The sequence below is a fragment of the Pseudoliparis swirei genome, chromosome 9 (assembly GCF_029220125.1).
Source record: "Pseudoliparis swirei isolate HS2019 ecotype Mariana Trench chromosome 9, NWPU_hadal_v1, whole genome shotgun sequence".
Lineage (NCBI taxonomy): Eukaryota > Metazoa > Chordata > Actinopteri > Perciformes > Liparidae > Pseudoliparis > Pseudoliparis swirei.
In genome coordinates this window covers 17935636-17962000 of record NC_079396.1, presented here as the reverse complement: position 1 = coordinate 17962000, position 26365 = coordinate 17935636, and the positions used below count along the sequence as shown (strand labels likewise).

Below are 26365 nucleotides of genomic sequence, written 5' to 3'. Positions count from 1 at the left end.
CCAAGGTGATTGAGCGTGAGTAACATGGAAAAAAAAGAAAAAAAAGGAGAAAAAAAAAAGATGTGATATGACTTGTATTGAGGTATTCATTTTATGTTACTAATTTCAAGGTTTCAATGGTTTATGTTGTATTTTGTTTTTTTATGAACATATAGGGGTTTTGGTTGAGGCATAATTCAGGTTGTGATGTTAAGTATCTGTGGCTAATCCGAGAGAGGGTGTGAGGAGTAGTCGGGTTAACACAGATAACTGATAATAAGGGAAACAGATTAAGTGCCATTTGCATAAAAGTAATTGGAATGTTAAAGAGGCTGGGTTTATCAAAATTCACAAGAGAGGGTGTTAGAAGTGGGACAAATAAATGCGAATTTTTCTGGGATTAGCGAGAATAGACCAGGCCGGGAAAAGTAAATGCGGAATGTGGGTAATAAACCAGATCAAAGGGGACCCCAGTTCCATTAGACTACGACAATAGGAAAGCAACAAGGAATCCATCATGCCGGCCGACAAGGAGAGTGGCTGTAAAATCAGATGAAAGCATCGAGGCCATCGCTGGGACGAAAAGCAGAGGGCCAGGTGTGACAGAACAGGGGTCCTGAGAGGTCAGCGGAGGCGTTTACAACCGGCTCGACACGACAGGACCATGGCACCTCTTGTGATATTCAGATGAAGACCTGGTTGATTGTGTGTTCAGGAGCCCAAATCCTGACCAAATGGGCCAGAGAGGATGTTACTACGAAAGTGGATAAACACAAGCCTGGATTCATGTGTGTTAACCTGCCTGTAGATCAATGGTCATTGATATGATAATGTGATATATGTCTCCCAATATGTTCGGTATCCTAACCCCCGGTTAGAGTGTGTTTGATGTCACTGGCATCGGGAAGTCTCACCAGGTCTGAAAGGATCCTAAAGAGGGGACCCTAAATGCCTGAGAGATAAGAGGAGACACGGAGGTGACCGAGCTCATCTAAACCAGCTAAGACAACAGTCCCCCTCTTTGATGTGGGACAGAGAGTCTCCCCAGAACCTCTCAGGAAGAGAGGGGGGGGGGGGGATGAACCCCCCATCAGCACCCCCAGAGGGGGACGGATATCCGGTAAAAGTGGGAGGAGCCGAGGGTATAAAGGTGACGAACAGAGAAAAGGAAAAGGGGTCTTTGGGAGAGTTTTTGAGAAAAAAGGGTTTTTTCATATGCTGTGGTTTGCGTCAGGCGTCCGTGAAGAACTCACGGGCGCCTGACGTACTTTGTCTCTTTTTCTTCTTTCTTTTCTGAAAGGCTGAAGAAAAAGAGTTTTTTAAGTTCTTGTGACTTTTGCGTCAGGCTCCCGAGAGGGAAATCATTAATAATTGTACTTTGTTTATTTCTTTCTTCCTTTTTTGAATAAAATACTTGGCTGCCTTGCAGTCTTAAACTTTACATTCGGTTCGTGGACCTACTTTTTTGTGAGTCCTATTTCCTCACCCGTCAACCCGCCCGAGGAGACCCAACGAGGTGACCAGCGGCCCCCGCCCCCGAGGTGAGTCTGAGCGACATCTGCACGGCTACACCCACTGATCTACGTCACCCAGGGCACATACTGATTCCTCACACACTGGTAACTGACATTTTGTACTGACGAGAGAAATCGCTGCAGCTGGTAGACCTCCGGCTCTCGGCCGAGCCGTGGTTGGCTCCGGGACCAAGAGAGGGACTCATAACACTTGAGTCCTCGTCGCGGAGTTTGTCCTAAGAATAAGAATATTGATAAGTGTCCTGCCAGCCGCTCACGAGCCTAGTAACCTCGAGCGTGTTTGGAAGGAGACTAGATTATTGAATACCCAGCATTTCTCCGCGGAGATCGATCTGACATCATCCGGGTGCCGCGTGCGGGAATAACAGCTACCACTGTCTATGTGCACGCGTCATTCATCAGGCCCGAACGATCGCGGAATCATATAGAGGAGTTACTGATCTCCGCCTCCTCTCCCCTTAACTCGGTCTTCGCCTCGCCGAGTTTCCGTTCCCCTCGGCGCACGGCGCGGAGACCGTGACCGGGCCGTTCGTCAGAAGAGGGACAGGGCATCGTGACCCGTGTGGACCCGTGTCCTCTCCAGTGCGACAGGTTAGCAGCCGCGCGGTGACGCGCTGCGCCTGGGCGCCGCCGACGTGTTCTTAAAGACAGTTATCTACACGTCTGTCATTAGAGCACGATTATTTCCCCTCAATAAAGTACCCGGTGTGAGCCGGCTCGCACCTCAAACCTTTCCCCCCCTCCTCTCCATCTCTCCTCTCCCGTCTCGTTCCCGTTTCCAACCCCCCCTCTCCCCGCTCCTCTCCCCCCCCGGTTTCCCCTACCCGAGAAGACTGCAGGCGTGCCTTTTCTTTTCGTCTCCCACTCCGAGGCGACAGAATTCGGTTCACGTACGTCGTCTCTCTTAACAATATGATCACACGAGTACCAAGTGTTTTTACTTAGACAACTAAATGTCAGTACACACACGTAAATATTACATGGTGTCAGAATAGTTTGCTTCTCATCGAACCTGACGACGGAAGATGGAGAACGCAGGCGTCCCCACGCCACGGATGGATTGGGAGTCATCTAACCTGCCCGACGCAGGGAGAAAGTTTCGCCAACATGTGGAGCTAATGTTTTCCGGCCCGCTACGCGCTTGTTAAGTTGTAATAGTTTATTTTGATAAACATCTGCAGAGGTCTTATGTTTTAAATTAATACATATAGAAAGATATGATAGAAAATATTAGGGAGAATATTGATATTGTTATTAATGTATTATAAAGCATAGGGGTAATGTTTACTCTATGCAAATGTAAATGGCAAGAATTAATGTATGTTGCATGAGAGTGACTGTATATTAGTATTATAGATTGACGAGGCCGGTTGAATTCCGTGAACTGACTTACAATAACAGGGACTTTTATTGTGAAAGTGATTTTAATGCAGTCAATAACAAGACGGGAATCTTATTGTGAAAATACTTTAGCAACGGAACCGGAAGTGATGTTTCGGCCATGAGGAGATGAATCTCCGTGTCTCAGAGAGACCGCCCTCTTTCTACAGGTAATCGGCGAGGCCGCAGGGCTGAGCTCCGGAGGAGCCGGGACACAGGACCAGCAGAGAGCGCCTTGAATGTTTGTTTTACACTTCCTGCCATTGAATGTTGATAACTTAATCCACGCGCGTCCGGAAGCCTGTTTTCCACCATCTGCGAAGTGCCCAGTTTCAGAATACTCTACACGCTAAAGAGGAGGAAGAAAAGTGCAGTTATCTACTCCTGTGGATCGGTGAGAAAGGCAGAGATGTATATAACACATGGACCCTCACAGCAGATGAGAGAAAGGTCCTCCAAACATACTATGGGAAGTTTGAAGCATATGTAACGCCCAAAGCTAACCCCATTTTCGCGCTATATAAATTCCATGAAAAGATACAAACGGATTGTGAAAGTTTCGACCAGTTTGTGACTGAGCTAAAGCTGCTAGTAAAGGACTGCAACTACCCTAACGCTGATGAGATGATTTGAGACCGGATTGTTTTCGCTACAAACTCTCCAAGAGTCTGGGAGAAATTACTCTGTCATGGTCCGGATCTAACGGTCGAGAAAGCGATAGACATTGCGCGCTCACACAAGCTATCACAGCAGCAGCTAAAGACAATGGGTTTCCCCGCTGCTAACACAGCCAGCCAGTCTGTCCATGCAGTTAGCAGAAGGCCGTTCAGTTCCGATCAAAGATACGGACGAAAGTTTACTGGCGGCAACGACAGCAACAGTGTCACGCACGGCAATTAGTGTGGAGCATGCGGAAGAGAACACGGTCGCACGGAGGAGTGTCCCGCGAAAGGACGTCAGTGTAACAAGTGCAAGAAGCCCAACCACTTTGCTAATATGTGTAGGATGAAAACACAGTATCAGCCAACAAAGTACAAGCCCAAGAAAGTGCATACTGTTACAGAAAGCACGGAACAGGTACCAGTGGATCTGTACATTGACACTATTATAAAGAAAAACGAAAATACAGCAAGGGAACAGACATTTGCAGAGGTGGAAATAGGGAAGGCAAGGCACAAGCTAAAGCTCAAGATAGATACAGGTGCCCAGGCTAATGTGATACCAGTAAACATATTTCACAAAATATTAGGAAGTATTACATTGGGTCCATCAGACAGCAATATCTCAGGATATGGTGGACAGAGACTTGAAGTGAAAGGAACTTGCAAGTTAGCATGCAGATACAGGCAGAAAACAGCCATGTTAGATTTTGACATAGTGTATGCAGAAAATGCCCCACCTGTATTGGGCCGACGTGCATGTTTAGATTTAAACATGATCAGGCTAGTGCACATGGTTGACGCACAACCAAAAACACACGCCAGCATCACAGAAGAGTTTGCTGACATATTTGAAGGCATTGGACTATTCCCTGGAGAATGCACCTTTCACCTTAAACCCTCAACAACACCGGTGGTTTGCCCACCACGCCGCATCCCATATGCCCTGCGCAACAGACTCAAAGATGAGCTTGATGATATGGAAAAAAGGACATAATCCAAAAGGTCACAGAGCCGACTGAGTGGGTAAATGCACTAGTGGCAGTGGAAAAACCTAAAACAGGAAAGCTTAGGGTGTGTTTAGATCCCCGCGCCCTAAACAAAGCTATCCAGAGACCCCACTATCCACTTCCCACTCTAGATGATGTCACACCAAGACTAGCTGGAGCACAGTACTTCAGTGTACTAGATGCTAGATCTGGATACTGGACAATAAAACTCAGCCAGGAATCATCCATGCTGACCACGTTCAACACCATCTACGGCAGATATCGGTTCAACAGGCTCCCGTTTGGAATCATTTCTGCACAGGATGAGTTCCAGAGGAGAGTTGACGAGGCCTACGAGGGGCTTCAAGGTGTCGCAGCCATTGTGGATGACATTCTGGTGTATGGCCGCACTAAAGAGGAGCACGATGCCAACCTGCGCGCCATGCTGGAGAGAACCAGAGAGAAAGGAATAAAGCTCAACAAAGACAAAAGCATCATCTGCGTAACTGAGGTGAGCTACTTTGGACATAAACTGATAAGAGAAGGCATCAAGCCCGACCCCAACAAAGTCAAAGCAATTAAAGAAATGACCCCCCCACGCAGCAAAGCAGAGCTGGAGACCATACTGGGCATGGTCACCTACCTCTCCAAGTTTGCACCCAGACTTTCAGAGACAGTCGCCCCACTCAGACAACTGCTGAAAGAGAACAGTGAGTTCATGTGGGACTCAAACCAAGACGTTGCATTCAAGCAAATAAAAGACTTACTAACACAGGAGCCCGGCCCAGTGCTCACATACTTCGACCACACAAAAGAGGTGAAACTACAGGTCGATGCTTCAAAATGCGGCTTAGGAGCAGTTTTGCTTCAGGGAGAAAAACCAGTCGCATATGCATCCAAGACACTGAATGAGACCGAAGAAAATTACGCTCAAATTGAAAAAGAGCTGTACGCAGTGCTCTTTGGATGCAAACGCTTTCATCAATATCTGTACGGACGACAGGTGACTGTCGAGTCAGACCACAAACCGTTGGAGTCAATCATGCGGAAACCCTTGGCAGCAGCACCGCCGCGCCTACAGCGCATGATACTGCAACTACAAAGGTACGACATTACCATTACACACAAGCCTGGAAAACAAATCCCGGTCGCGGACGCGCTATCCAGAAAGCCGATTGAGTGTAATGATAACTCTTTAAGTGAAGGCATGGATTTAAAAATCCATACGGTGATCAGCAGTGCACCGGTGAGTGATCGCAAAATGGCAGAAATCAAAGCCGCCACAGCACAAGATGAGCAACTCTCAATGTTGAGACAAGTTATCCAAGCAGGATGGCCTGAGTCAAACAAACGATGTCCGTCTGCTATCGCTGAGTATTGGAATCATCGAGACGAGATATCAGAAACTAATGGGATCCTGCTCAAAGGTGAAAAAATCATCGTGCCTCACTCACTCAGAGCTGAAATGCTTTCACGCATACACACAGGACACTTAGGGATGGAAAAGTGTAAGCAGCGAGCAAGAGACGTACTGTTTTGGCCAGGAATGTGCAAATGGATAGAGGCACTAGTCGGATCTTGCAGCATCTGCCTTGAGCGACACAGCTCTAATGCAAAGGAACCGATGCTATCACATCCTATCCCAGAATGACCTTGGCAAACAGTAGCCACAGACTTGTTCACATGGAACAGTACTGACTATATAGTTCTTGTTGACTATTATAGCAGGTACTTTGAGGTAGAGAAAATCACCAACCTCACATCTACAACTATCATAAAAAAGCTGAAATCAATGTTCGCCAGATTTGGAATACCACAGACAGTAGTCAGTGACAATGGACCTTGCTACAGTTCACAAGAGTTCAGAGGTTTTGCTCACGCATGGGACTTTGAGCATACCACAAGCAGCCCGCTGTACCCGCAGAGTAATGGTTTGGCTGAAAAGACTGTTCAGACTGTCAAAGCCCTCATGGACAAAGCACATGCACAGAAGATAGACCCGTACCTCAGTTTACTGGAATACAGAAACACACCAGTTGATGGACTGAAGTCGCCAGCGCAGCTGCTGATGAGCAGGCGTTTGCGCTCAATTCTACCAAGCACAGAGAAACAACTGCAACCTGAACTGGTCTGTCGCAGCGTAGTTCACAGCAGAAGGCAACTGTGCCAGCAGAGACAAAAACAATATTATGACAGGAATGCTAGGACACTACCGGCACTACCAGAAGGAACTATGGTCCGTTTCCAGCTTCCAACAGGGACATAGGAACCCGCAACAGTCGTCGAGCCAGCAGATACCCAGAGATCATACAATATTCGCACTGATGGAGGTCACACGCTCAGGCGTAACCGGCGTCACCTCTTGCAGACGTGTGAAAGTGGAGCAGACCCGGTACTTCCACCAAACAACCACGAGATGGAGTTTGAGGACACTGAGTCTCAAGCAGTACAGCAGGACCCTGCAGGTCATACAGGTTCCAAAGAGCCACCAGACTGTATTACCACGAGATCAGGCCGCATCGTGAAGCCACCAGACAGATTGAACTTGTGATACCCAGCATTAGAAAAACTGAGGGATATGTTCATGAAAATGTTACATTTATCATAGTTGAAATGCCATTTAGTAACAGCTGTTCATATCTGATAACTGATAGTTTGTGTATCCTTCAGTAATCCAATGTTCTTGCAGATTTGGCATACAGAACTGCCCATATTCAGTTTGTTCGGAAATGTTTAAGGAAGTGATGTTTACTATTTAATTTGGCAGCTATAGTCATGTTTATTTCAAAAAAAGGGGGATGTAGTATCTTGACTTCCGGTTCAAGGAAGTGTCGCTTATAAATGATGTCATCCAGGTCAGGGTTCAGATCGGAGAATAAAGATGGACGCATACTGCGCCGTATATGATCACACGAGTACCGAGTGTTTTTACTTAGACAACTAAATGTCAGTACACACACGTAAATATTACAACCTGGAAGATAACATTATTAAGACATCGTACGGGTTCCTATTCAGGAAGCAGGTTATTATTTTATGTTTTCAGAAATATAATGTCTTACTGGACTTACGAGCTCAATGTAGAAATAAGTTGACATTTACAAAACTGCAGCCTTTTGTTCTAGCACCAGTGATGTTGGTGATGTTTGTACTGAGGCATTTCTAATCAGTTGTGTTAGTTTCAGTAGAGACCTGTTGCCAATATATTTCAGTCCTTTATAAAAAGAGAACAAAAAACACAAAGAATGCATTGAATTTGTATATTTTTAATAAATAGTTTTGTGTGCAACCAGTGTATATAAAACGGTTAAACTGTACAGTTGCATCATATACATAATCAGTACACATCATAGTCACTGTACCTTTTAGCATGTTGACGATGCTTTAAAACTCATTTCAGAACTACAGATGGATGTGTAAATCATGGCAGACAAACTAAACTAAAGGATCCACTGAACGACGTTTAGTTTGTATTGTCTTTATAATAGAAAAAGTGGCAACACATGTTTAGTTTTCACATTTCATGCCAAAAGCACGAAGGCACACACATAACTAAATATAAATTTAGTTTAACAGCGTTGCTTTAAGCATTAAAACGAGAAGTTTCAAACTTCTCACTGCAGACTGCCCACCTCCTCAAGATGAATTGAGTCACATTGAAGTCATTGGTCAAAGTTGCTGTCAATGTTGTTCATTGATTACAAATCAACCTGAGTCGATATCCGGTAAAAAGTGCATCAGAGCTGGTAACGAGGAACTTCCTGTTCTCTGCTGCTGCTGTGCTGTGAGAGACGAAGAGAAGCTTCCTTCAGTGCTTTTCAGGTCCCCTGCATACAAGTCCTTTAGCGGTGCGATGTATTACGATGATCCTCATTACAAGAACAGTTCCAGTTTTGATATTTAGAGATGAATGACTCGAAATATCAAATCCAGTTCTCCGGATAACTCCTGGGGCCTTTTGGCTTTCCAAAACGGCTCCCAAATCCTGAGGAAGGTGAAGATGGTGTCACACAAAAAAATTATGTATCATTATGTAATATCTTAATGACCTATCGACGTAGATGCGGGCTTACCAAATTTGAACAGTGAAGATGAGGCACCATGTGACTGAGGTGGCGTTCCAGGTTGAGTGGGAGATGGTGGAGGGTCGGTTTTAGCTGAGAATATAGTTTTAAAATGTGTTAATGCTACTTTTCTTCTAAACATCACCTCATTGATTGAGCTAACAGTTAAATAAAGACTTACATTTTAGTTTGTTTCTAAAAAACTTCAGACTCTGGGACAAAGGAAACAAAAACATAGATTTAATGGCCGACATCTTGAAATGGTTCTTTGAAGCAGTGCGTGTAGCTCTTGCGTTACCCTTGTTCGAGACAGGCCCTTCTCATTGCTCTTGTCTGAGTTGTTTGCTGACGTCTCGCTGTTCAGGGAGGGTCTGCGGCTCAGATCGTGCTGCCCCACTTGTGCTGATGAACACAGAAACAGAAAGCACATCAAATGATTTGTCACTTTTTTTTTTATTTCCCTGATGGCGACCCCCGTGTACTTGTTACACATGTTTTGTGAGAAAGATTCCCTGTGTAGTCAAAACTCAAACAATTGTTTTATATGACAGACTTGTGGATATGTTTATTTAATACCAAGTAAATATGTGTCTAATAATACAACTGCGTGTGAAATAGGCCACTGTAGAGTGTTCATCTCCTCTAATGCCGGAAGCAACTCACCACTTCCTGCTCCAGCCACGACCACAGGAGGTGGAGCGAGCTGCCGAACCGCTGTAAGGGGCTCTGCAGTAAAAACACAATCATAAACTATCCCTCATACAACGTTAGAAATTGATCATAAACAAGACAACAATTAATATGCCATTTTCCCAGTCAAGCTTCCATCTCTTGTTTTGGTAAAGGATGCCTCCCAGTGGTGGAAGATAGGTTCCACTAAAGACTAACTTGCCCTGCAGACTATGTACTTAACAAACAATGCAATATACGCTTACAAAATGTGAGAAGCTGGTGGACTAAACAACTAAAATATTTAACCTCTGAACTAAACTGCTACATCAAATTATGGTAGAATAAACCTCCTTTGTTGTCTAAAAGTTACAAATAACATGAAATTGACATTGAGATGTTCAATCATTATGATGAACAGTAGCACTGTTTATGTATTGACTCGAACCAGCACACACTTCCCTGCTGCTGGGAACTACTACGACCATTTTCAAAATTCATACAGTTTCTTTCGATGGTCTGAGATAGTACAAACATATTAGGAAACAAGTCTCTCCAAAATCCCTGAACCTTTAATGCTCAAATGTGTGATATCTTAGAGTACATGGAGTCTTGAACTGCTTCATTTACATTAGGAAATAGGTTATAATAGATGACACTGAGAGCACCCAGGGGCATGTTCAGAGTACATGGGCTCAGTTTGTTCTTCAGAATTGAGAAAACTATAATATTTATAAAAAAAGAGAGGGTTGAGGATGCCCCGCCCCCAGTTACTGCAGCTATATTTCAAGCCATTTGAGATGATACATGCCTAAATATCTGTATACATCCCTTGGGAAATAAAATCATCCTTTAGAACCTATTTTGTATCTAGTTGCATCGTTTTAAAATCATAAAACAGCAAATGTTGGAGAAAAAAATGTCTGATGTTACTTTTTTGAAGTCCAATAACATAGGCCTACCTCAGTTGGGTAGGATCTTCAATTGAACAGCATTACTAATCTTGAAACCAATGTTATTCTACTTTTGACAAAAGACCCAAAAGCTCCTGGATGACATCACATGTTTAAGACTTCCTTCTCTGGTGTTTTGCTTCGAGAGAGAGTCGATAATGTTCACAGATATTGATTGAACTTTCTTAGGACATAAAAATGGCATGTCGGAATTCTTCATTTAGGTTGTGTTCCCCTTTAATGCTGTGTGCACAGTACTGACGCCACAGTAACGGGCTACAAGTCGTTTTCAATAGAAGCCAGTGGCATGCAGCCAGGTGTGTGTGTGTGTGACGGGTGTGTGTGTGATGGGTGTGACACCGCTACAAATTAAAGTTGAAATGGTCTCTAATTGTATTGGCAAGACATGGTGAAGCATCAACCAACCATATGTTTTTTGTTTCAAATTGTTACGTTTTCATCTAAAATAATGCCTTCAGCCAGTTCCCAGTACTTTAAACAGAAACTTTTTAAACATAACTACACCAACAAGTGCTTGAGGAACACTTCAATTGTGTGGCTTTTGTCGTGAACGTAGCACAACTCCACAGCACACCATATTTGTCCCCAACAAATACACCATTAACTGCTGTTTGAGAAATATGTAATCAAACTTACAGTGCCCAGCTGTTTTAGAAATTTATTTTGCAACCAATTTTTAAATATTGCTATCTTCTACCTGCCAGGGCAGAATGAAAAAAAAGTATTTTTCCAAGGCATCAAATAGCTTACCTTGTCTGGAACCTTTAGCTCGAACACTCTGCGGCGAAGAAAATGTAAGAAAACATGTTAATGTCGTTTAAAATGGAAACTTAAAACTGAAAGGAAAAAACAATAAGATTGGTACAGGAAAATGAATCTGTGCGTGTCACTATTTATTGCCCTGTCAACCAAATGTAACCCCCAGTTTTTGACGTATAATAGTCATTACCTTACTCCTGTTCATAACAACGTCGAGGAATTTCTTGGGCTGAGCGGTGCCGTCCCACTCAGAGGACAAGCCGACGCTCGGGGAGGGCCGTGTTGTTTCTAAAGGCTGCGGGCAGAGGGCGGTTTTCTTGTGAGCTGTTGGATAAGAACACATCACTTAGACAACGAGTACTGCAGCATGGGTTAATTAAATCTCGTCTGATACTCACTCTCTTCTGTGGTGAGGATGAAGGACTCGGGGGTTCTGTCAGGAAGGGGAGGAGTCAGGCTCTCCTCAGCTGCACAACCAAAGATACAATACTTCTTATTTCTTATTAAATAACAAGGAATTCATTCTTCTTCTTTTGTGTGGGTGTGTATTGTATGATCATTTCTCTCGAAGTGACATAGACATGTTTGCGGGTTTTTCGTTCGGTGTGGTGAGCTTACTTTGAGGAAGCAGCAGAGGAGTCAGTGGCTCCACAAGTGGAGAGTGAGGGCGGAGGTTTGACGTTGTGTTTGATGCAAGATCAGCATGTGTTACTGGAACTGGAGGTATTACAAGAAAATACTATTGATAAATCATGCCAAACTAAATACATAAAAATCATATGTTGAATCTGGAAGTGGTTTAAAAGAATACATATTCATTTTCAGCCAGTGCGTATAAATATTAGCCCTGCGCTGCATGTAATAAATAGCTTACCTGTGAAGGTCATTTTTGTTTTCAGACTCTACAAGAAAGAGAAGTATGGTGCCGTTACATTACAGACATTTTAAATGCTTGATTTAAGAAAACCCATAAGTTCATATGTACCCTTCTCCAATTTAACAATGACATATTATTTGAGCCACCACTTTACAACTTATGGTTTGGATTGACACATATGTCATGATGATCATTTACATGCTCCATTGGTCAGAGGTGTCTGCCAATTAGATGCTTACTTCATTATGTGCTCAAATAATGTGAATATGCATAGTCACATTTCCACCTCGAAGGAGACTTTATTCCTCACCTTACTCCTCGCCCATGGCTGTGTCTCCCTCTGAGATGCAGTGGCAGCTGGCTTTGAGTCACCAGACCACTCGGAAGACACTCCTATTCGTTTGAGCATCACTGCCGGTTTGACCTCTGACCTCAGCTTTACAGGAGCTGAACGATAACCAGAATAATCAATTTAATTAATAAAGTTAAACTTCAGAATTTGTAATTGTTGATTCTTAATTGTGATATTATGAAGTCACCTTGATCAATGGCCAACTCAAAAGATTCTGGGGTTCTCTCAGGAAGTGGGGGGACAGGTGAGGGTGGGCCGCCTGGAAAAATGGATATAGTTTGTTATATTATTTTATCCATCATTTCAACATCAAAGAGTCACTCCACATTTAACAAAATAAGTGCCTTAAAAATAATGGTATTAGCCATCAGAGTTGTGGCACAAGAAGAAAAGTATTATTCAGTGTGCCATAGAAGATATTTAGATTGGAGAAGATTCCTCAGATAAGTCCTCACTTCCCAACTCCCTCACAGCTTCAGCAGCAGCATTGGATGGAATGATAACCATTAACCTTTCACAGGGATCTGGGAACTCTGAAAAACAAAAACCATAACATGTTATATGACGTCTCCTCTAAAGTCCAGGATAAATGCACAGAGTAAGCTTCAAACAAAACTAATGAATCGTATTCCAGATCTTTTTATTTATTGACCTGAGACACTGAGAACACCAACCTGCTGCCACAGTTATGAGATAAGATTCAGGGGTTCGTTGCGGTAAGGGAGGAGGTACCTCCTCATCTCTATGAAATGCAACAGTACCTGCAAAATAAACATCAGTGAATGCAAATATCTACAACATGGGATTCTACTGTACTCCCTGTTGTCTCTGTATTGGACTAACATGCACTAATATAACCATTTACCTGAGGCAAGAGAGTTAAGCTCCAGAGTCTGGTCATTCAGACATAGTGAGGGCGTGGTGAAGATGGGACTAGCTGTCCATTGTTTGGTGCCTTCAGTCAAGTCCATTGGTGCTTCTTCTGATGAAGGGGAGCTCATAGGTGTGTCAAAGTACGGGTCTTCCACCATCAGACAAATGGCTGCTGCCACAGCCGGTGATGGTGGATTCCGAGATGCTGTGTCGTCGCTTTCCTTTATCTTCTCCTCTACTGCAGGGGCTCTCTGGCTGGTATGCACATGTGTGAGGGAGGTCTTGGGTCCCTCCTGCGGGTCCCGGGTGGTGGTCAAAGCCTCGGGGAGCGTTCGGAATAGGTGCCATTGTTCCTGGTCCCTGGGCAATTCCTTGGCTCTCAAGGCAATGTGATTTTCTGAAGCAGAAGGCAAGGGAGTGTGGCACTGTTGCAAAACATCCTTCTCTTCATCAAGAAGGTGCAGGAACTGTGGCAGCAAATCCAACTCCGCACTCAGGTCAGAGAGTGCAGTCGTGATAGCAGACGGGACCGTCGTCACCTGGCCAGTTTAACAGGGAGGTGTGAGTCAGAGCAGCAACAGCTTTTGATAAATGAAGACAGTTTGCATGTGCATTCATTCATGCTTGGCAAATATGTACATGTAGTAGTATGGTGTTTGCAATATTATGCAAAGGCCCTTACAGTTGGACAAATCACTAACTCCTTGTGTTAAAGCAGTTATTGACAAAACTTTCATAGATTATTTGCCTACAAATGAATGATTTTCCTATGATCACATGACTAGTCTGCATCAGTGCTACTGAAACCACAAGAGAGCTTGCCACAGCTGTTGTATCTGCCTTGCTGATCGTGATGGTCATGTGCTTGTCAATTGGCGATGGCTTGTCCATTGTTTATTTTCTGGCTCATTCACAAGGAAGTGTTCTCGATCACTCACCTCATTTCTGCAGGTCCGTGAATCCATGGCCTGCAAATATCTTTCAAACAGCAACTTGATGGTTCTGTACACCAGCTCATATTGTTCCTGGGGTGAAACATCAAAAACCTGCTCTGTTAGCTGACACAGCCCTGGGGCATGACGCACAAAACACAAATCATCAAAAGATATTTCATAGAAGGAAGCAACTGACGTAAATAACTGCGGTGCTGCCTGTTAGAAGATTTGTGTTACAAGTAATGCTTTGTTACAAAAAAACAGCAACTACCTTGGTTTGAACCACTGAGGGCCTCTGGGTTCTCATGTTTTGAACCAGGTCATAGATATTGAAATCTGGAGTGATCATCTAAAAACAAGCACACAAACAGCACGATACATCTTGAATCTTTACTGTTAAATGAATCAGACTTTAGATGGATAATGTGCCAAATGTATTGTGGAACTGTAGGTATTTCTCACCTGTGTATTCAGGAGGTTCCAGGTATAATCAATGGCACACAGGACTCCTGTTCTACCACAGCCAGCACTAAAATCACAGCAGCAAAAAGTCACATTGTAACATCTCCAGAGAGAGGGAATCACAATTAAAAAGGCTAATCTCTGAGGACTTTTTTATATTATGAGATTAGTTTAAAATAATAATAAATAAAATATGTCAAATAAATCTGTCCCACTGTGTAAGACAAGAGTTGATTCAACTCTCTGGAAAATATTGAAGCCACAGTTAGTCGTCGGGTTTGTAGTATAGCACAATATTAATATAATAATTTAATATCCTATTAAACAAATTATTGCGTAGTTTACAATAAAAACAACAACATCAAACTAAATTTAACACATTTTCTGTATCATTAAGATGGTACATTGAACAAACTCTTCTTCTCTTTAAGGAGCCAATTCCATAACTAAGCTCCACTTATCTTTTAGCAGACCTCACATGGGTTCCTTCTCCTATCTCCCTTACAGCCAACTCACTGTATATTTGCGCCCACCCAAAACATATCTAATAGCTCTGTGTCACACTATTTCACAAAACAGAATATTTACTATAAGGTCTCAAACTAAGACACACATATAGTTGTTTGTGTGGATTGATACAAGTCAGATAACTCTTTAGGTGTGTACGTTTCATTAAAAAGGTAGAAGTAGGTTTTAAATCAGCCACAGTTTACTTGCTGGAAAAGCTGAGGGGAAATGCCCACACCACGTACACTTTAAAACCCAGTGGGTCGTTGGCTACCTGCCTACACACAATTCCTGTCTCAAAGAAAATTGAGGAGGTGCCTAACCTCAAAGGCCTAAAGTAGGGGACATATAGATTCTGCCCACAGGAAATACGTTCTCTAACTACTCAATCAGAACCAAAAGTGTGATTCTTCAGTTTGTTCACTGTTTGTCTGCAACCAAACAAAACATAAAACCTGTCCATCAGTAATTATCTTAATAATTAGTACTATTAAACATTCCACGTTTTTTAATATCAATTTGATGCTGATGATGTTTTGGTCCATATCACGAAAACTTCATCGTATAAAAAGCAGACACAGTTGACTGAGTGTAAAGGTGCTAAATCATTCACAGCCTGGAAGGAGACACGGAGCATATGAACAGTGCTGTGTCATCAGTTCACTGATTCCTTGGGAAGTCCAGTCAAAAGAGCACTGTAAAAGTAACGATGAGAGAAGACCAAATGATTAATGTCTTTGCATCAGAATGTGCCAGATAGAGTCTACTTACTTTTAAGGGAGAAACATTTGATCTTAGTCCCACATAATACTTTCTTAAGTTTAGGTCATAATGATAGTAATGATACCAAGATTTTTGCTTCTGACCTTGTTTTTCCAGATTGTTGAAGCTATTTAAAATGTAGTCATTCTTTGAATCAAGCCCAATAACTATGATCTGTCTTTTGTTCTTTCACATTTCCAATAGTGTCACTGTTTGCGTCATCAATAAATACAATTGTGTGAAAACTCCTTAGCTATGTTGTTCAACTTGGTCTCGTGGGAGCATGAACAGTGGCCTGAGTATGGAACCCTGTGGAACACCTTATAGAATGTGATAAGTATTTGAAGCATGTTAACCAAAGCTGAATAACTTAAATCAGTGTAGAACCAGTCGAGAACCTTCCTAGAAATATCAACTAGATCCTTTTTTTTTCTTTCCGTATTGCCAGATTGATATTTGTTGTGGATTTTATTGTTACTAAGATAGCTTTTAAATTGTTTATTAACAGCAAACAGACCCCAATAGGCCTACAATAAAATGGATTAAGATTGTTTTTCTGTAGGACATTAAGTCAAATGTAATTCCATAGAAAAGCCTGACCTGCAGTGGATGCAAAAGGGGACATCATCATGGGCTTGATAGGAACGCATCTCATGCAACATGTCCAGAATGGGAGGGATGGAGTTTGGTACACCATGATCTGGCCAGTTGAAATAGTGCAGCTGTTTCAAAGTGCGGCTACACTGGAAAAAATAAAGGCATTGTCGACATCGTAGACAATAATCTAAGCTTATTTTCAAGGCATAACATTTATTTATTTATTTTTATCATTGTGAAAGCTAAAGATATAAATAAATTAATTTAGTAAACGTCAGTAGATTCTCAAAGAGGTCAAATATACCACATGTGTTATTTTAACAAGGTCCTCTTATCTTTGCAGCTAACAACAAATTCATCTGATAATCTTTTGCTTGTCTCAGGAGAATTACCGGTTAGTTATTCTTACAGTCAGTGTAGAGTATAAACACTACTTACGTTGTGATAATTCACCCGTAACATCCTTGTCAGGTAATCTCCTTTGTTTTCCTCAGAATCCTGTAATAAATCAACAATGTTGAAAAAGGCTGGATACATGTGTGTTTTATGAATAATAGAATAACTAATTGTTGTATGACACAGATGTTGTGTGAAGATAGTTTGAGATTACAATGTCAACATGTTCTGGAACATTTCTACAGAAACCCATCAAAGTAGAGAGTGTGATGACGAGAATAAAAATACTCACACAGTAAACTGTGAAAGGCTCACAAACAAATGGCTGCTCTTGACTCTGTGGCCAGTAGCGCTCACACTTTTTCTACCAAAAGAGAACAGCAAGCACAGTGTTACTTTTCCCACAGTTTTAAATGGTTTTAAACACACAAAAGACCAAACACAGGCAATTCCTCAACTTAACATGGCATCTGATGTCATGCTCTGGGTGGGAGGATTCTTCCAGGGACTAGATAGAAAGCTATAAAGTGCTGCATGGATGACATATTTTGCATATATGTTTTGTTCAGCAGGATAATCCTCACAAATGAATACCGCTTTTATAATTTTGTAAGCGTAAATACAATCGCTAGAAGTAAAAAACATTGTCAGGCTATAAACAAACTACCCCACGGCATAACTTCAGGTCACCACCACTAAGCTAAAGGCGGAATACTGTTTAACGTGATGTTGTTTAATAGTGTCATTTAGCTTACGTGACGTAACAGCAAAACGTCTGGTGTATAAATATGGTTAACAACCTTACTGTGGTTTTTAAAAATACAACAAGCTGAAGGTAAAGTGACACACAAATTACAGAAGTGTTGACAGTACAAAAGCAAATGGAAAACAGGCGGAATATAGACATTTAGAAAATGATGTTACCTTTCCCATCTCAAATTCTCGACAGGCCATAATCACAACCTATAGCCAAGGAATTCAAAGTGTCAGTTTATTTAACCAAGCAGCATGATGTGTTAGAAAAGATCTATTTCTGGATGACAGGTGGGTCATACCTTGACTTCGTACTCCCAAAGCATCCTCAAGAAGTCCAGGACTGTGTGAGGCAGAGGACCCTGTGTAGCGATGTAGGCCCTAGAGCCTGACACTCCCTGGTGACAAAACACAACGTATTGTCAAGAGATGTTAGTAACATTTGCTTGAACCGTATTATGTACAAATTAAATGTATACGAATATTATAAGGACACAGTTAATGTACCTTGATGAAACTGGCGTTGACATATTCACTGTCATTTTTAGCTGTGGTGAGAGTGAGCTTTACTCTGGTGTGGTCAACTAAAAGAAGATGAATATAGTTACAAGATCAACGTCGCACAACTAAAGAGTAGTTAACGGGGCTGTACTTCACAGGCTGATGGCAAAGAAAAGAATATTCGGAATGGTAAAAAATATGTTTAGTATTTGTATATATTTGTTTATGAACATATTGAACATTGTACAATGGTTTTAAATATTAGAAAAAGAAATAAAATATTATCAAATAAATCAGATATGATCTTAACTTAGTCACATTAAACTTAAAGAACATACGGTTATTATTTATAACATTTAAGGTCATCAATAATATTTGTGTAGCGTTTTAAACGGTACTCAAGGCATTTTAAAGACAAACAATAGAAGAAACAACAAAACAATAAATATGAAAATTATATAAGAGTGAGAAACAACATTTTAAAAACTAGTATCACAGGCTAAATGGGTTATAGACAATATCACCTTGCATAATAATTACAAGTCATCATAGACATATAAATTAATTTACAGACATCATTTGCATATCATGTCAAATCATAGTGTTTATATATTTGCATCGAAATGTCAAGCAACACTTAATACCGTAAACCGTATGATTATTTTATCATACGGTTTACATTATTAATTTATAAATTAACATACTGTATATTTTTCAGCATTATTGTGCCAGGTGTGTGCCACGGTGTAAATATATGGAGGTCAAATTACATCTTGACCTAGATATATTTAGTCCTTGTCATATCTTTTCTGAACTGCCCTGATAAAATGATGCAGAGGTATATATGGCAAAACGATATGTTGATGAATCTGCTTTGAGCAAAGCTTACATGGAACAATGTCTTTGTATCTGTTCTTCTTGTTGTTCTCTTGCTTTTCTGCTGTCTTGGTGGGGTAGGTCTTGTCAGTTCGGTACTTAATCGACTGGCTTTTCAACCTCTGAAAAAAGGGAAGATGTAGAATCCTACATTCAATTACAGCATTTTAGTCATAACGCACAATGCAGAGAACTTCTTGTCAACCAGTTATATGACGCCAATGCATATATTGTATTAAAAACCTATTTATAATGTGTTTTAATCTACCAATAGCAGAATACATACAGCTTTATAACAATAGTCATACCACATTATAAAGCATGTTCCATCATAGTGTATTATAATTCCCATAGATAATAATCATCTTATAAAGCTTGTAATGTGATTAGAAATTACTCCAAGTGGTCATTGGATGCTCTCAGTAAAGTAATGATATTCCAGATGTATAGGTTGATATAATAAATTATAATCTGGTTATAAAAGTGTCCATCATTCTGTTAAATGAGACATCATTCAAGATAATTTGACAAAGTATAGTTCAATGTTCTTGCATAGATGTAATGATATTTAAAACAAACAATGCCGAAATACAGTGACTTATAATCACATTATAATGTATTATTAACAGTAATTATAGTGACAGTAAACTACCTATTATGGTACTTGACCTTACAAGTAAGTTGTATGCCTATTGTTCATTAGCATTATATATACTTATGACTATAATTACACGGTGCTATAAGCAGATGATACCACAGTATAAGTATGTTCACAATGCATTATAGACATGGGCGTTATAGCAAATGCAATTCTACACTTCTGATAAATCTAGTTGCGTTTAGAAAGAGTCTGTAAAATACTAACTATATGAAGCTTCATTTTCTACCTTGGTGTGACTATGTATGAGATTGCCTTGCATTATAAAAACGTTTGTTTTATTTCACACTATCATGAGTTTGGGTTCCACAGAAATATAGTTTTAAGCTGACGTACAACTCATTGACAAAACATAACAGGTGCAAATGGGAGAAAACTCTTTCTCAAATGAAACATAATATTGAACGTGCGTTGGCTTATGTTGAGTCATTATAGGACCGGATAAAGTCAAATACATAGTCAAATCAACTGAATTAGGTTTACCCAACTTTTGAGAAGCGAAACAAAGTTTCACAATAACTCATAATCAATGCTATTATATGAGTGACAGCATATCTGGGCAAATGAATGAACTTCTTAAAAAACACACGTCATAACTGCGGTTGTGTGCCATACGATGCTTCCAGGACCAAGAAAACGAAGGCACCACCTCACTGCTGTGGCACAAATGTATAATAGTTGCGGTGCATTTGTATTATTTAAATCCTTTTTGCCATTTGTTGCAGTATTTTCATAGTTGTTCAACCTTACAGGAAAGTCAAGAAAAAGAGAAGCCAAAGAGCAGGTCTATTACATATTACATGTGACCCAACGCACAATGGTCCTACATGGTCAGTTTGTATGTGATTCAACCCCTGGTGACCAGAATCTGTGACTCACTTTACTAGAAACTGGCACGATGACTTAAAAACTGGGAGGATTTCCATTCAAATGTTACTGTTCGAAGGGTCTGACACTCAAATTAAAGTCAAGGCTCGTTCAGGCTTACAGGATTTGTTGAGACACTGGTCTTTTTGTTCAGAGGCCAATTCTCACAGTTCCAAACAGTCTGCTAAAGGCCTTGTGAACCGTCTGTGCTGCTAACACGACAGAGTGCTTTTTGTTCTTAAAGGAAGTGATGCAATAGACCTCTTCCTTCAGAGTGGTCGGGGTAGGAGCAGCATGTGAAGCACAGGGGGCTGTCCTCAGGCACTGGCATGTCACCATGGCAGCAGCCCTCGATGATGTCATCCTTCCACTTATGAGGAAGAAGATTTTTTGTGTGCATGTATGTGTGTGCTTGCGTGTGACTGTACACACACTGTTATATGTAATACTGAAACATGATAAATGAACAAATGATATGACTAATTGAATAATCTTTGTTCATCGTTAAATGTTATAATGCCTCTGCTCGGGTCTTCATTGTCTGTGAGCCTTCAAAGGCAGGCATCAGGGCAAAGAGGAAGCACACATGCGGTGTTACAACAGCAGCGCGTTACTTCCCTGAATATGGCGCTTTTGTAAGTCTGTTGAAAGTCTGTAAAACTATTTACTTTCCCCCTCATTGTACTTACTGCCACTTCATTCAGTATAAATAAACAGCTATTATGACATGGCTTCTGGTGATGTGATAACGAGAGCCACGAAATAAATACTTCTGCCGTGTGGAGGCTTCATCGATACTTCGCACAACAGTGGGCTACTTCAACCAAAGGAACAAAACAGTTCACTCACCGCAAACTCCCCGGCAATGCCATTAGGCGCCTGCTCGTCCACAGCCTCCTGTCTCTTCAGCTGTACCAGGAGGTCCCTCAGTATCCAGGACTGCTGCTCCATGGCTGGTTGAACACTGCCTTGGATAGGGCACCTTTCACAGGCATCTCAGGACACAAAGGTCCTCGTCCAGGGGTCATGAATTAGGGTCGCCAAGGCTTGGGTTTAGTGCGATGGCGCTTCTGTTGCTGCTGCACAGAGCACTTCTCTGTTGCAACTGTCACATCAAGGAACTCCTGTGAACGAACGTGTGAACTGTCTTTGAGGAAGCAAGAGTAAACTAACAGGTTCTGTGGTCAGATAAAAAAATATTGCCACGCCCCCTGGGTTTCTCTCACTGGGTCCTAAACTCACCCGAGAGTGTGTTTGCATGACAGCGGTACGAGGAGGGGAAACACACACAAACACAGTGGGCCATACATTTCTGTATATAAACAATCACAAACAACTGTTACTACCCAATGTCAGAGTGCAGTGCAGGCAGTCTAGCCTGTTGGACCACATTCAGGAAGCGCAGGAGGGGTGGAGGAGGGATGTGGGTTGGGATGGAGGCAGAGGGAGTGGTGAAGAGAGAGACTGCCTGAGAATCAAGAAAATCCTGATGTTCTGAGCGAGCAATTAGCAGCAACGCACTTAACTTTCTTGGTCTGGGGTGGCCTAAACTATGGCCCGTGGGCCAATTGCGGCCTGCTGCTCTTTGGTCCGTAGTGAACTTTTTTTTAAAATAAACTACAATATGGATTTAGCATATTTCTAATAAATTGCACTGCATGGGCATTGCACATTCTATACACTAGATATCGACTGAAGTTGTTTATTTATATCTGTCTTAACCTCTAGACATTTCTGCCTGTTCTAGATGTTCCATCTTAATATTAGACTTTTAGATTTACGTCTTACATTTATATTTGCATGATATGAGTGGGCCTTTAGTCCTAACCCTAACAGAAACCAATAATTAGACTTTTTTTTCTTCTTTTTTAACATTAATTAATTACAGATTGACACATAACATACCATACACTGCATTAGAGTTTATAAACATTTGATTAATTTAAATCAAATTTACGAGCACCAAATACAGAAATACTTTCTGTGAAATGTGGCCACAACAGGACACTACAGTGAAGTCGAGCAGCACATGGTATATTTGGATAGAACATGTATTTTCTATGTCACATATACATAATCGGATGGTTCAGGATTCATCAGGTGTGGCTATCCCGACACTATGGCAAATCACTGCAGACCAAATACCATCATATAAACTCTGCCATTTCTTGTTTGACAACGTCGGACGAGGCTTTAAAGAGCAATGGGCGGAGCTCAGTCACGCGCACAAGACTTCCCTTTATAGCACGCTGGATTAGAGTACGATGAATAAAATAAATGACTATAAAAACCAAACACATATGTACTGCTAGCAAAAGTGTTTATGAAAATACCAGCAAGAAGATGACAAAGAAAACGTAATAAAAACCGGCTTACCAAAGAAGTTGACATGCACTTCATGTGAGAGGAGGGAGCCCGACTGCAACGTTGCTGACATGATGCAGACTACCAGGAGTTGCACACTGCATCCAGCAGGTGTTGCACTGCATCAGTAGTATGGTAACATCTAGTGGCTTTGTGGTGAAGGAGTGCAATTAACTTCATTTGTTTATAGTTTATTTAGCTGTTTTTGTCACTGACTTTTGGGCAGCTTTTGAAAAATGACAAATCCAGTCTTGAGACAAGTGACCGAGTTCAATGGTGACTTCAAATGTGGAAGAACAAGTCAAACTGTAATGTGTGTTGCCATATTGAAAGTGCAGTTTTCTCAGTTGATGAGAGCAGTGGTGTTCAGAGACAACCTGAGGTCAATGTGGCTTATTTGTGCAGCATGATACGTGTGTTAAGAGCATACCACAGTCCTCTTACAGCTTCCTGAGTGTAGATTATTAAGATTTCACTCTCCTACAACATCAATATGAGGACATTGTGTCTGATTTTGCTTTTCCATGGTAAGTTGACTATGATTTACAATTTGCATTAATGATACTAATACTGATTTTATTATTCAAAAAGTTCTAAAAGAGAAACAAATTGATGTATACCTTTTGAAAAATGAAAATAGTTTATAATCTCCATTTAATGGGCCAGTGTTTTGTGAAAATATCTGTTTAACAATGTTTAACACTATGAGTAATTTGATAACTAATCCAAATTTGATTTGTAATTTGAAAAGTATAGATGAAAAACTTCACACTATTTTATATTCATCAATCATACTTTTACTGTGTCATATATATATTTAGGATTTTGGTATTGTTTGGTATATGTTTATGCATTTTATTATATTACGGTCTTACATCATGCAGTCATTCCTAAAAGATATGAACATGCAAGGAAGGGATTTACATTTGAAAATGTTATTGCAACTGAAAACCAATATGTGATGCCAACCCACATACACTTTGAATTTACATTAGGAGACCCATTGTTGTTTTACATGTTTTGCCAAGCTGACTAGGTTGATATTACAATGTGGGGGAAACAAATGACAACGAAATCGATTAAATTGAAAGTTGAATTCATTGCTGTGGCTGTGGGCGGTTTCATTCTGATTGGACTCTAGTCTTCAGCTCCAGTGTGATGAAAGGAACATCATAGCACATATTGGAGGTGAACTCATTCTAATCTGCAGTTATGACACAAACCGATTCATGTACAGTAAAAAGTACTGGTGTCGAGGGAACTCTAGAAGCACCTGTACGATTTTGCTAGATTCAGAAAGTAAAATTCAGAACACGGACAGGTCTTACAAATTAGATGCAAGAAAAAGAGGGCTGGTTTTGAAAGTCACAGATCTCCAATTTGACGACTCTGGAATGTACTGGGGGATTGACTCAGTATATTCTGACATCATGACATCAGTTAATGTCGTCATCACTAAAGGTAAGAATAGAACAAAATCTAAATATCAGAAACAAGATATTCTCACGCCCAACTCCTCGAATAGCCATGGACGGATTAAGAAACCACGGGCCCCTGGGCCTGGACGTGTCAAGCCCCCCCCCCCCCCCCCTGTAAAAAAAACAACAGTCCGTATGGAACAACGATATCGGAGCTGAGCAGACAACATAACGCGAATTATATGATAGCAGGGACTTCGGTTATATGAATTAAACGAATAGGGGCCCCTAAGGCTCTGGCTTAGGGGCCCCCTGAGCTCATGGGCCCCTGGGCCTGGGCCCGGTAGGCCCGTTCGTTAATCCATCCCTGCGAATAGCGACACTTGGTCAGTGGCCCTAAATTTCACTTATGGTACCCCTCTGACGTCAGTTTTGACATAGGTCAAGGACGGTGTGTCATTTTCCACTACTTGCATGCAAAGTGTCTTTTCATATTAACAGGTTGCGTTCACGGGAAGTTAATCTTAGACAAGAAAAAATAGGTTACGGAAGGACAGCGATTATTACTGCGTTGCCAGTAACGACATCAGCAGTCAAGAGAGCGATGTCCTCTCTGTGCAGGTTCTGATGCCCGCTGACCGCAACAGCCTGCATGTCGTCACTCTGCCTTGTAAGCACAGTTCTGTGAGGTTTTTTTTATGTGATGTAATTAGTTGGAATGCTTCAGCAGTCCAACTATTGTTCTTGTCTTCTTTAATAAACGTATTATTCTATTTATTCCGTTCCTTTTTTGTCCCTCTTCTAGTCCTTCATATATTAAGTTATTTGAACCATTCAAATATAAAAAAATGCAACTTCTTCAAGAATAGAGGGGAAAGACTTTTCATATTTCGAATGTTTCAAATTTCTGTATTTTTAAATACTTTAATGTTAATTGTAATTCATCAGATCCTATGGAGAAAATCTTCAACTTTAAAAAGCTTACAGTATCTTCATATTTTCAGCAAATTCATTTAATGTTCACATAGCCTTCACCTATTACTGTAACTCCGCCCCGTAACGAAAAACAGGCTCCGGCCCCGTCACGGAAAACAGGCTCCGCCCCCGTAACGCCCCCTAATTTTAGACATTTTCAGTTATTAATTTCATATTTCAGCTAATTTCAGACATTTTCAGTTATTCATTTCATATTTCAGTTATTTTCAAACATTTTCAGCAATTTAGTTTTTATTTTTCAGCGTCAAACTTTCAGATGTTAGCATTCCAACGCATGTTCAGCAGGAAATGCATTTTCTAGTTATAATTTAAAAAAAATTGTATGTGTATGGTTATGTTTACTGTATAGTGTGTGTTTATATATTAAATTAAATTTGTTTATAAAATGAATTAAGTCCTTGTGTTGAATTAGTCTTTGGTGCCTCTTAGTGGCCGTATTGAAGAAGACACTGTCGCGCATTACAAGTCCTTCCCTTAAAATCAACCTCCTATCTGACCCATGACACATACTTTACACTGCGGCAACTTAAAATATGATTGTTTTTGCTCACAAATAGTTATACAAAATCATACAAAAATATGTATATATATATATTGTGTATACATATTTTTATATATATATATATATATATATAATACATTGTAAACACATTTACAGAAGGGACTGAAAGGATCTGATTTGTTGAAACGGTTGTGAAAATCCTTATTGCACAAAGTTCAAAGTTCATTAAATATATCCATTGTACTATTTGTGTTGATCATCAGGCCAACCCTTTTATTACTGTGATGAAAGAATGAGCACCACAACGGCCACACCTCCACCTCTGACTACCATGTAAATCCACTCTGACTCCAGAAACAGATCTTTACCAATCAATCAAACTGATCAAGATCCGTTTTTCAGCAGGTTAGACTACACTGTACAATACCATACTTTATTTTTAGATTAATTTATTAAAAGTTCTCTCATCGATATTCAGAGCATACATTAGCCAAGATATATCCGTGGCTGCCTTTTAGTGCATGTGAGCGTGCCCCAATGACAATCTACCTGTCACCACTCTGCATTGTGCCCATGCAGTGATAGTTGCTGATTATGATGTCACGAGTGACATACATCTGAATCCTTCTCAGATAAACACTGTTAAATGTTGCTGTTTGCA

The 26365-nt window shown here is 40.9% G+C and overlaps 1 protein-coding gene across 2 annotated transcripts; it reads right to left on the bottom strand.

Moving 5' to 3' along the window:
* Positions 1–7792: 7792 nt before the first annotated feature.
* ptpn22 (protein tyrosine phosphatase non-receptor type 22) lies at positions 7793–21498 on the bottom strand. Of its 2 annotated transcripts, none has more exons than XM_056424128.1 (26): positions 21274–21498; positions 18913–19021; positions 18030–18106; positions 17825–17920; positions 17694–17732; positions 17062–17133; positions 16812–16871; positions 16377–16519; positions 14508–14574; positions 14317–14394; positions 14049–14135; positions 13103–13649; positions 12912–12998; positions 12693–12770; positions 12425–12496; positions 12196–12332; positions 11883–11910; positions 11627–11725; positions 11407–11475; positions 11199–11332; positions 11000–11027; positions 9270–9356; positions 8905–9008; positions 8788–8818; positions 8616–8699; positions 7793–8527 (listed from the first exon to the last, which is right to left on the bottom strand). In XM_056424128.1, exons 1-26 carry the CDS (start codon positions 21373–21375, stop codon positions 8466–8468), a joined length of 2577 nt encoding a protein of 858 aa, XP_056280103.1. In that variant the 5' UTR covers positions 21376–21498; the 3' UTR covers positions 7793–8465. The 2 variants fall into 2 exon arrangements, with proteins under 2 accessions (XP_056280103.1, XP_056280104.1); XM_056424129.1 differs by having other exon boundaries at positions 9270–9332.
* Between the last annotated feature and the right edge of the window lie 4867 nt (positions 21499–26365).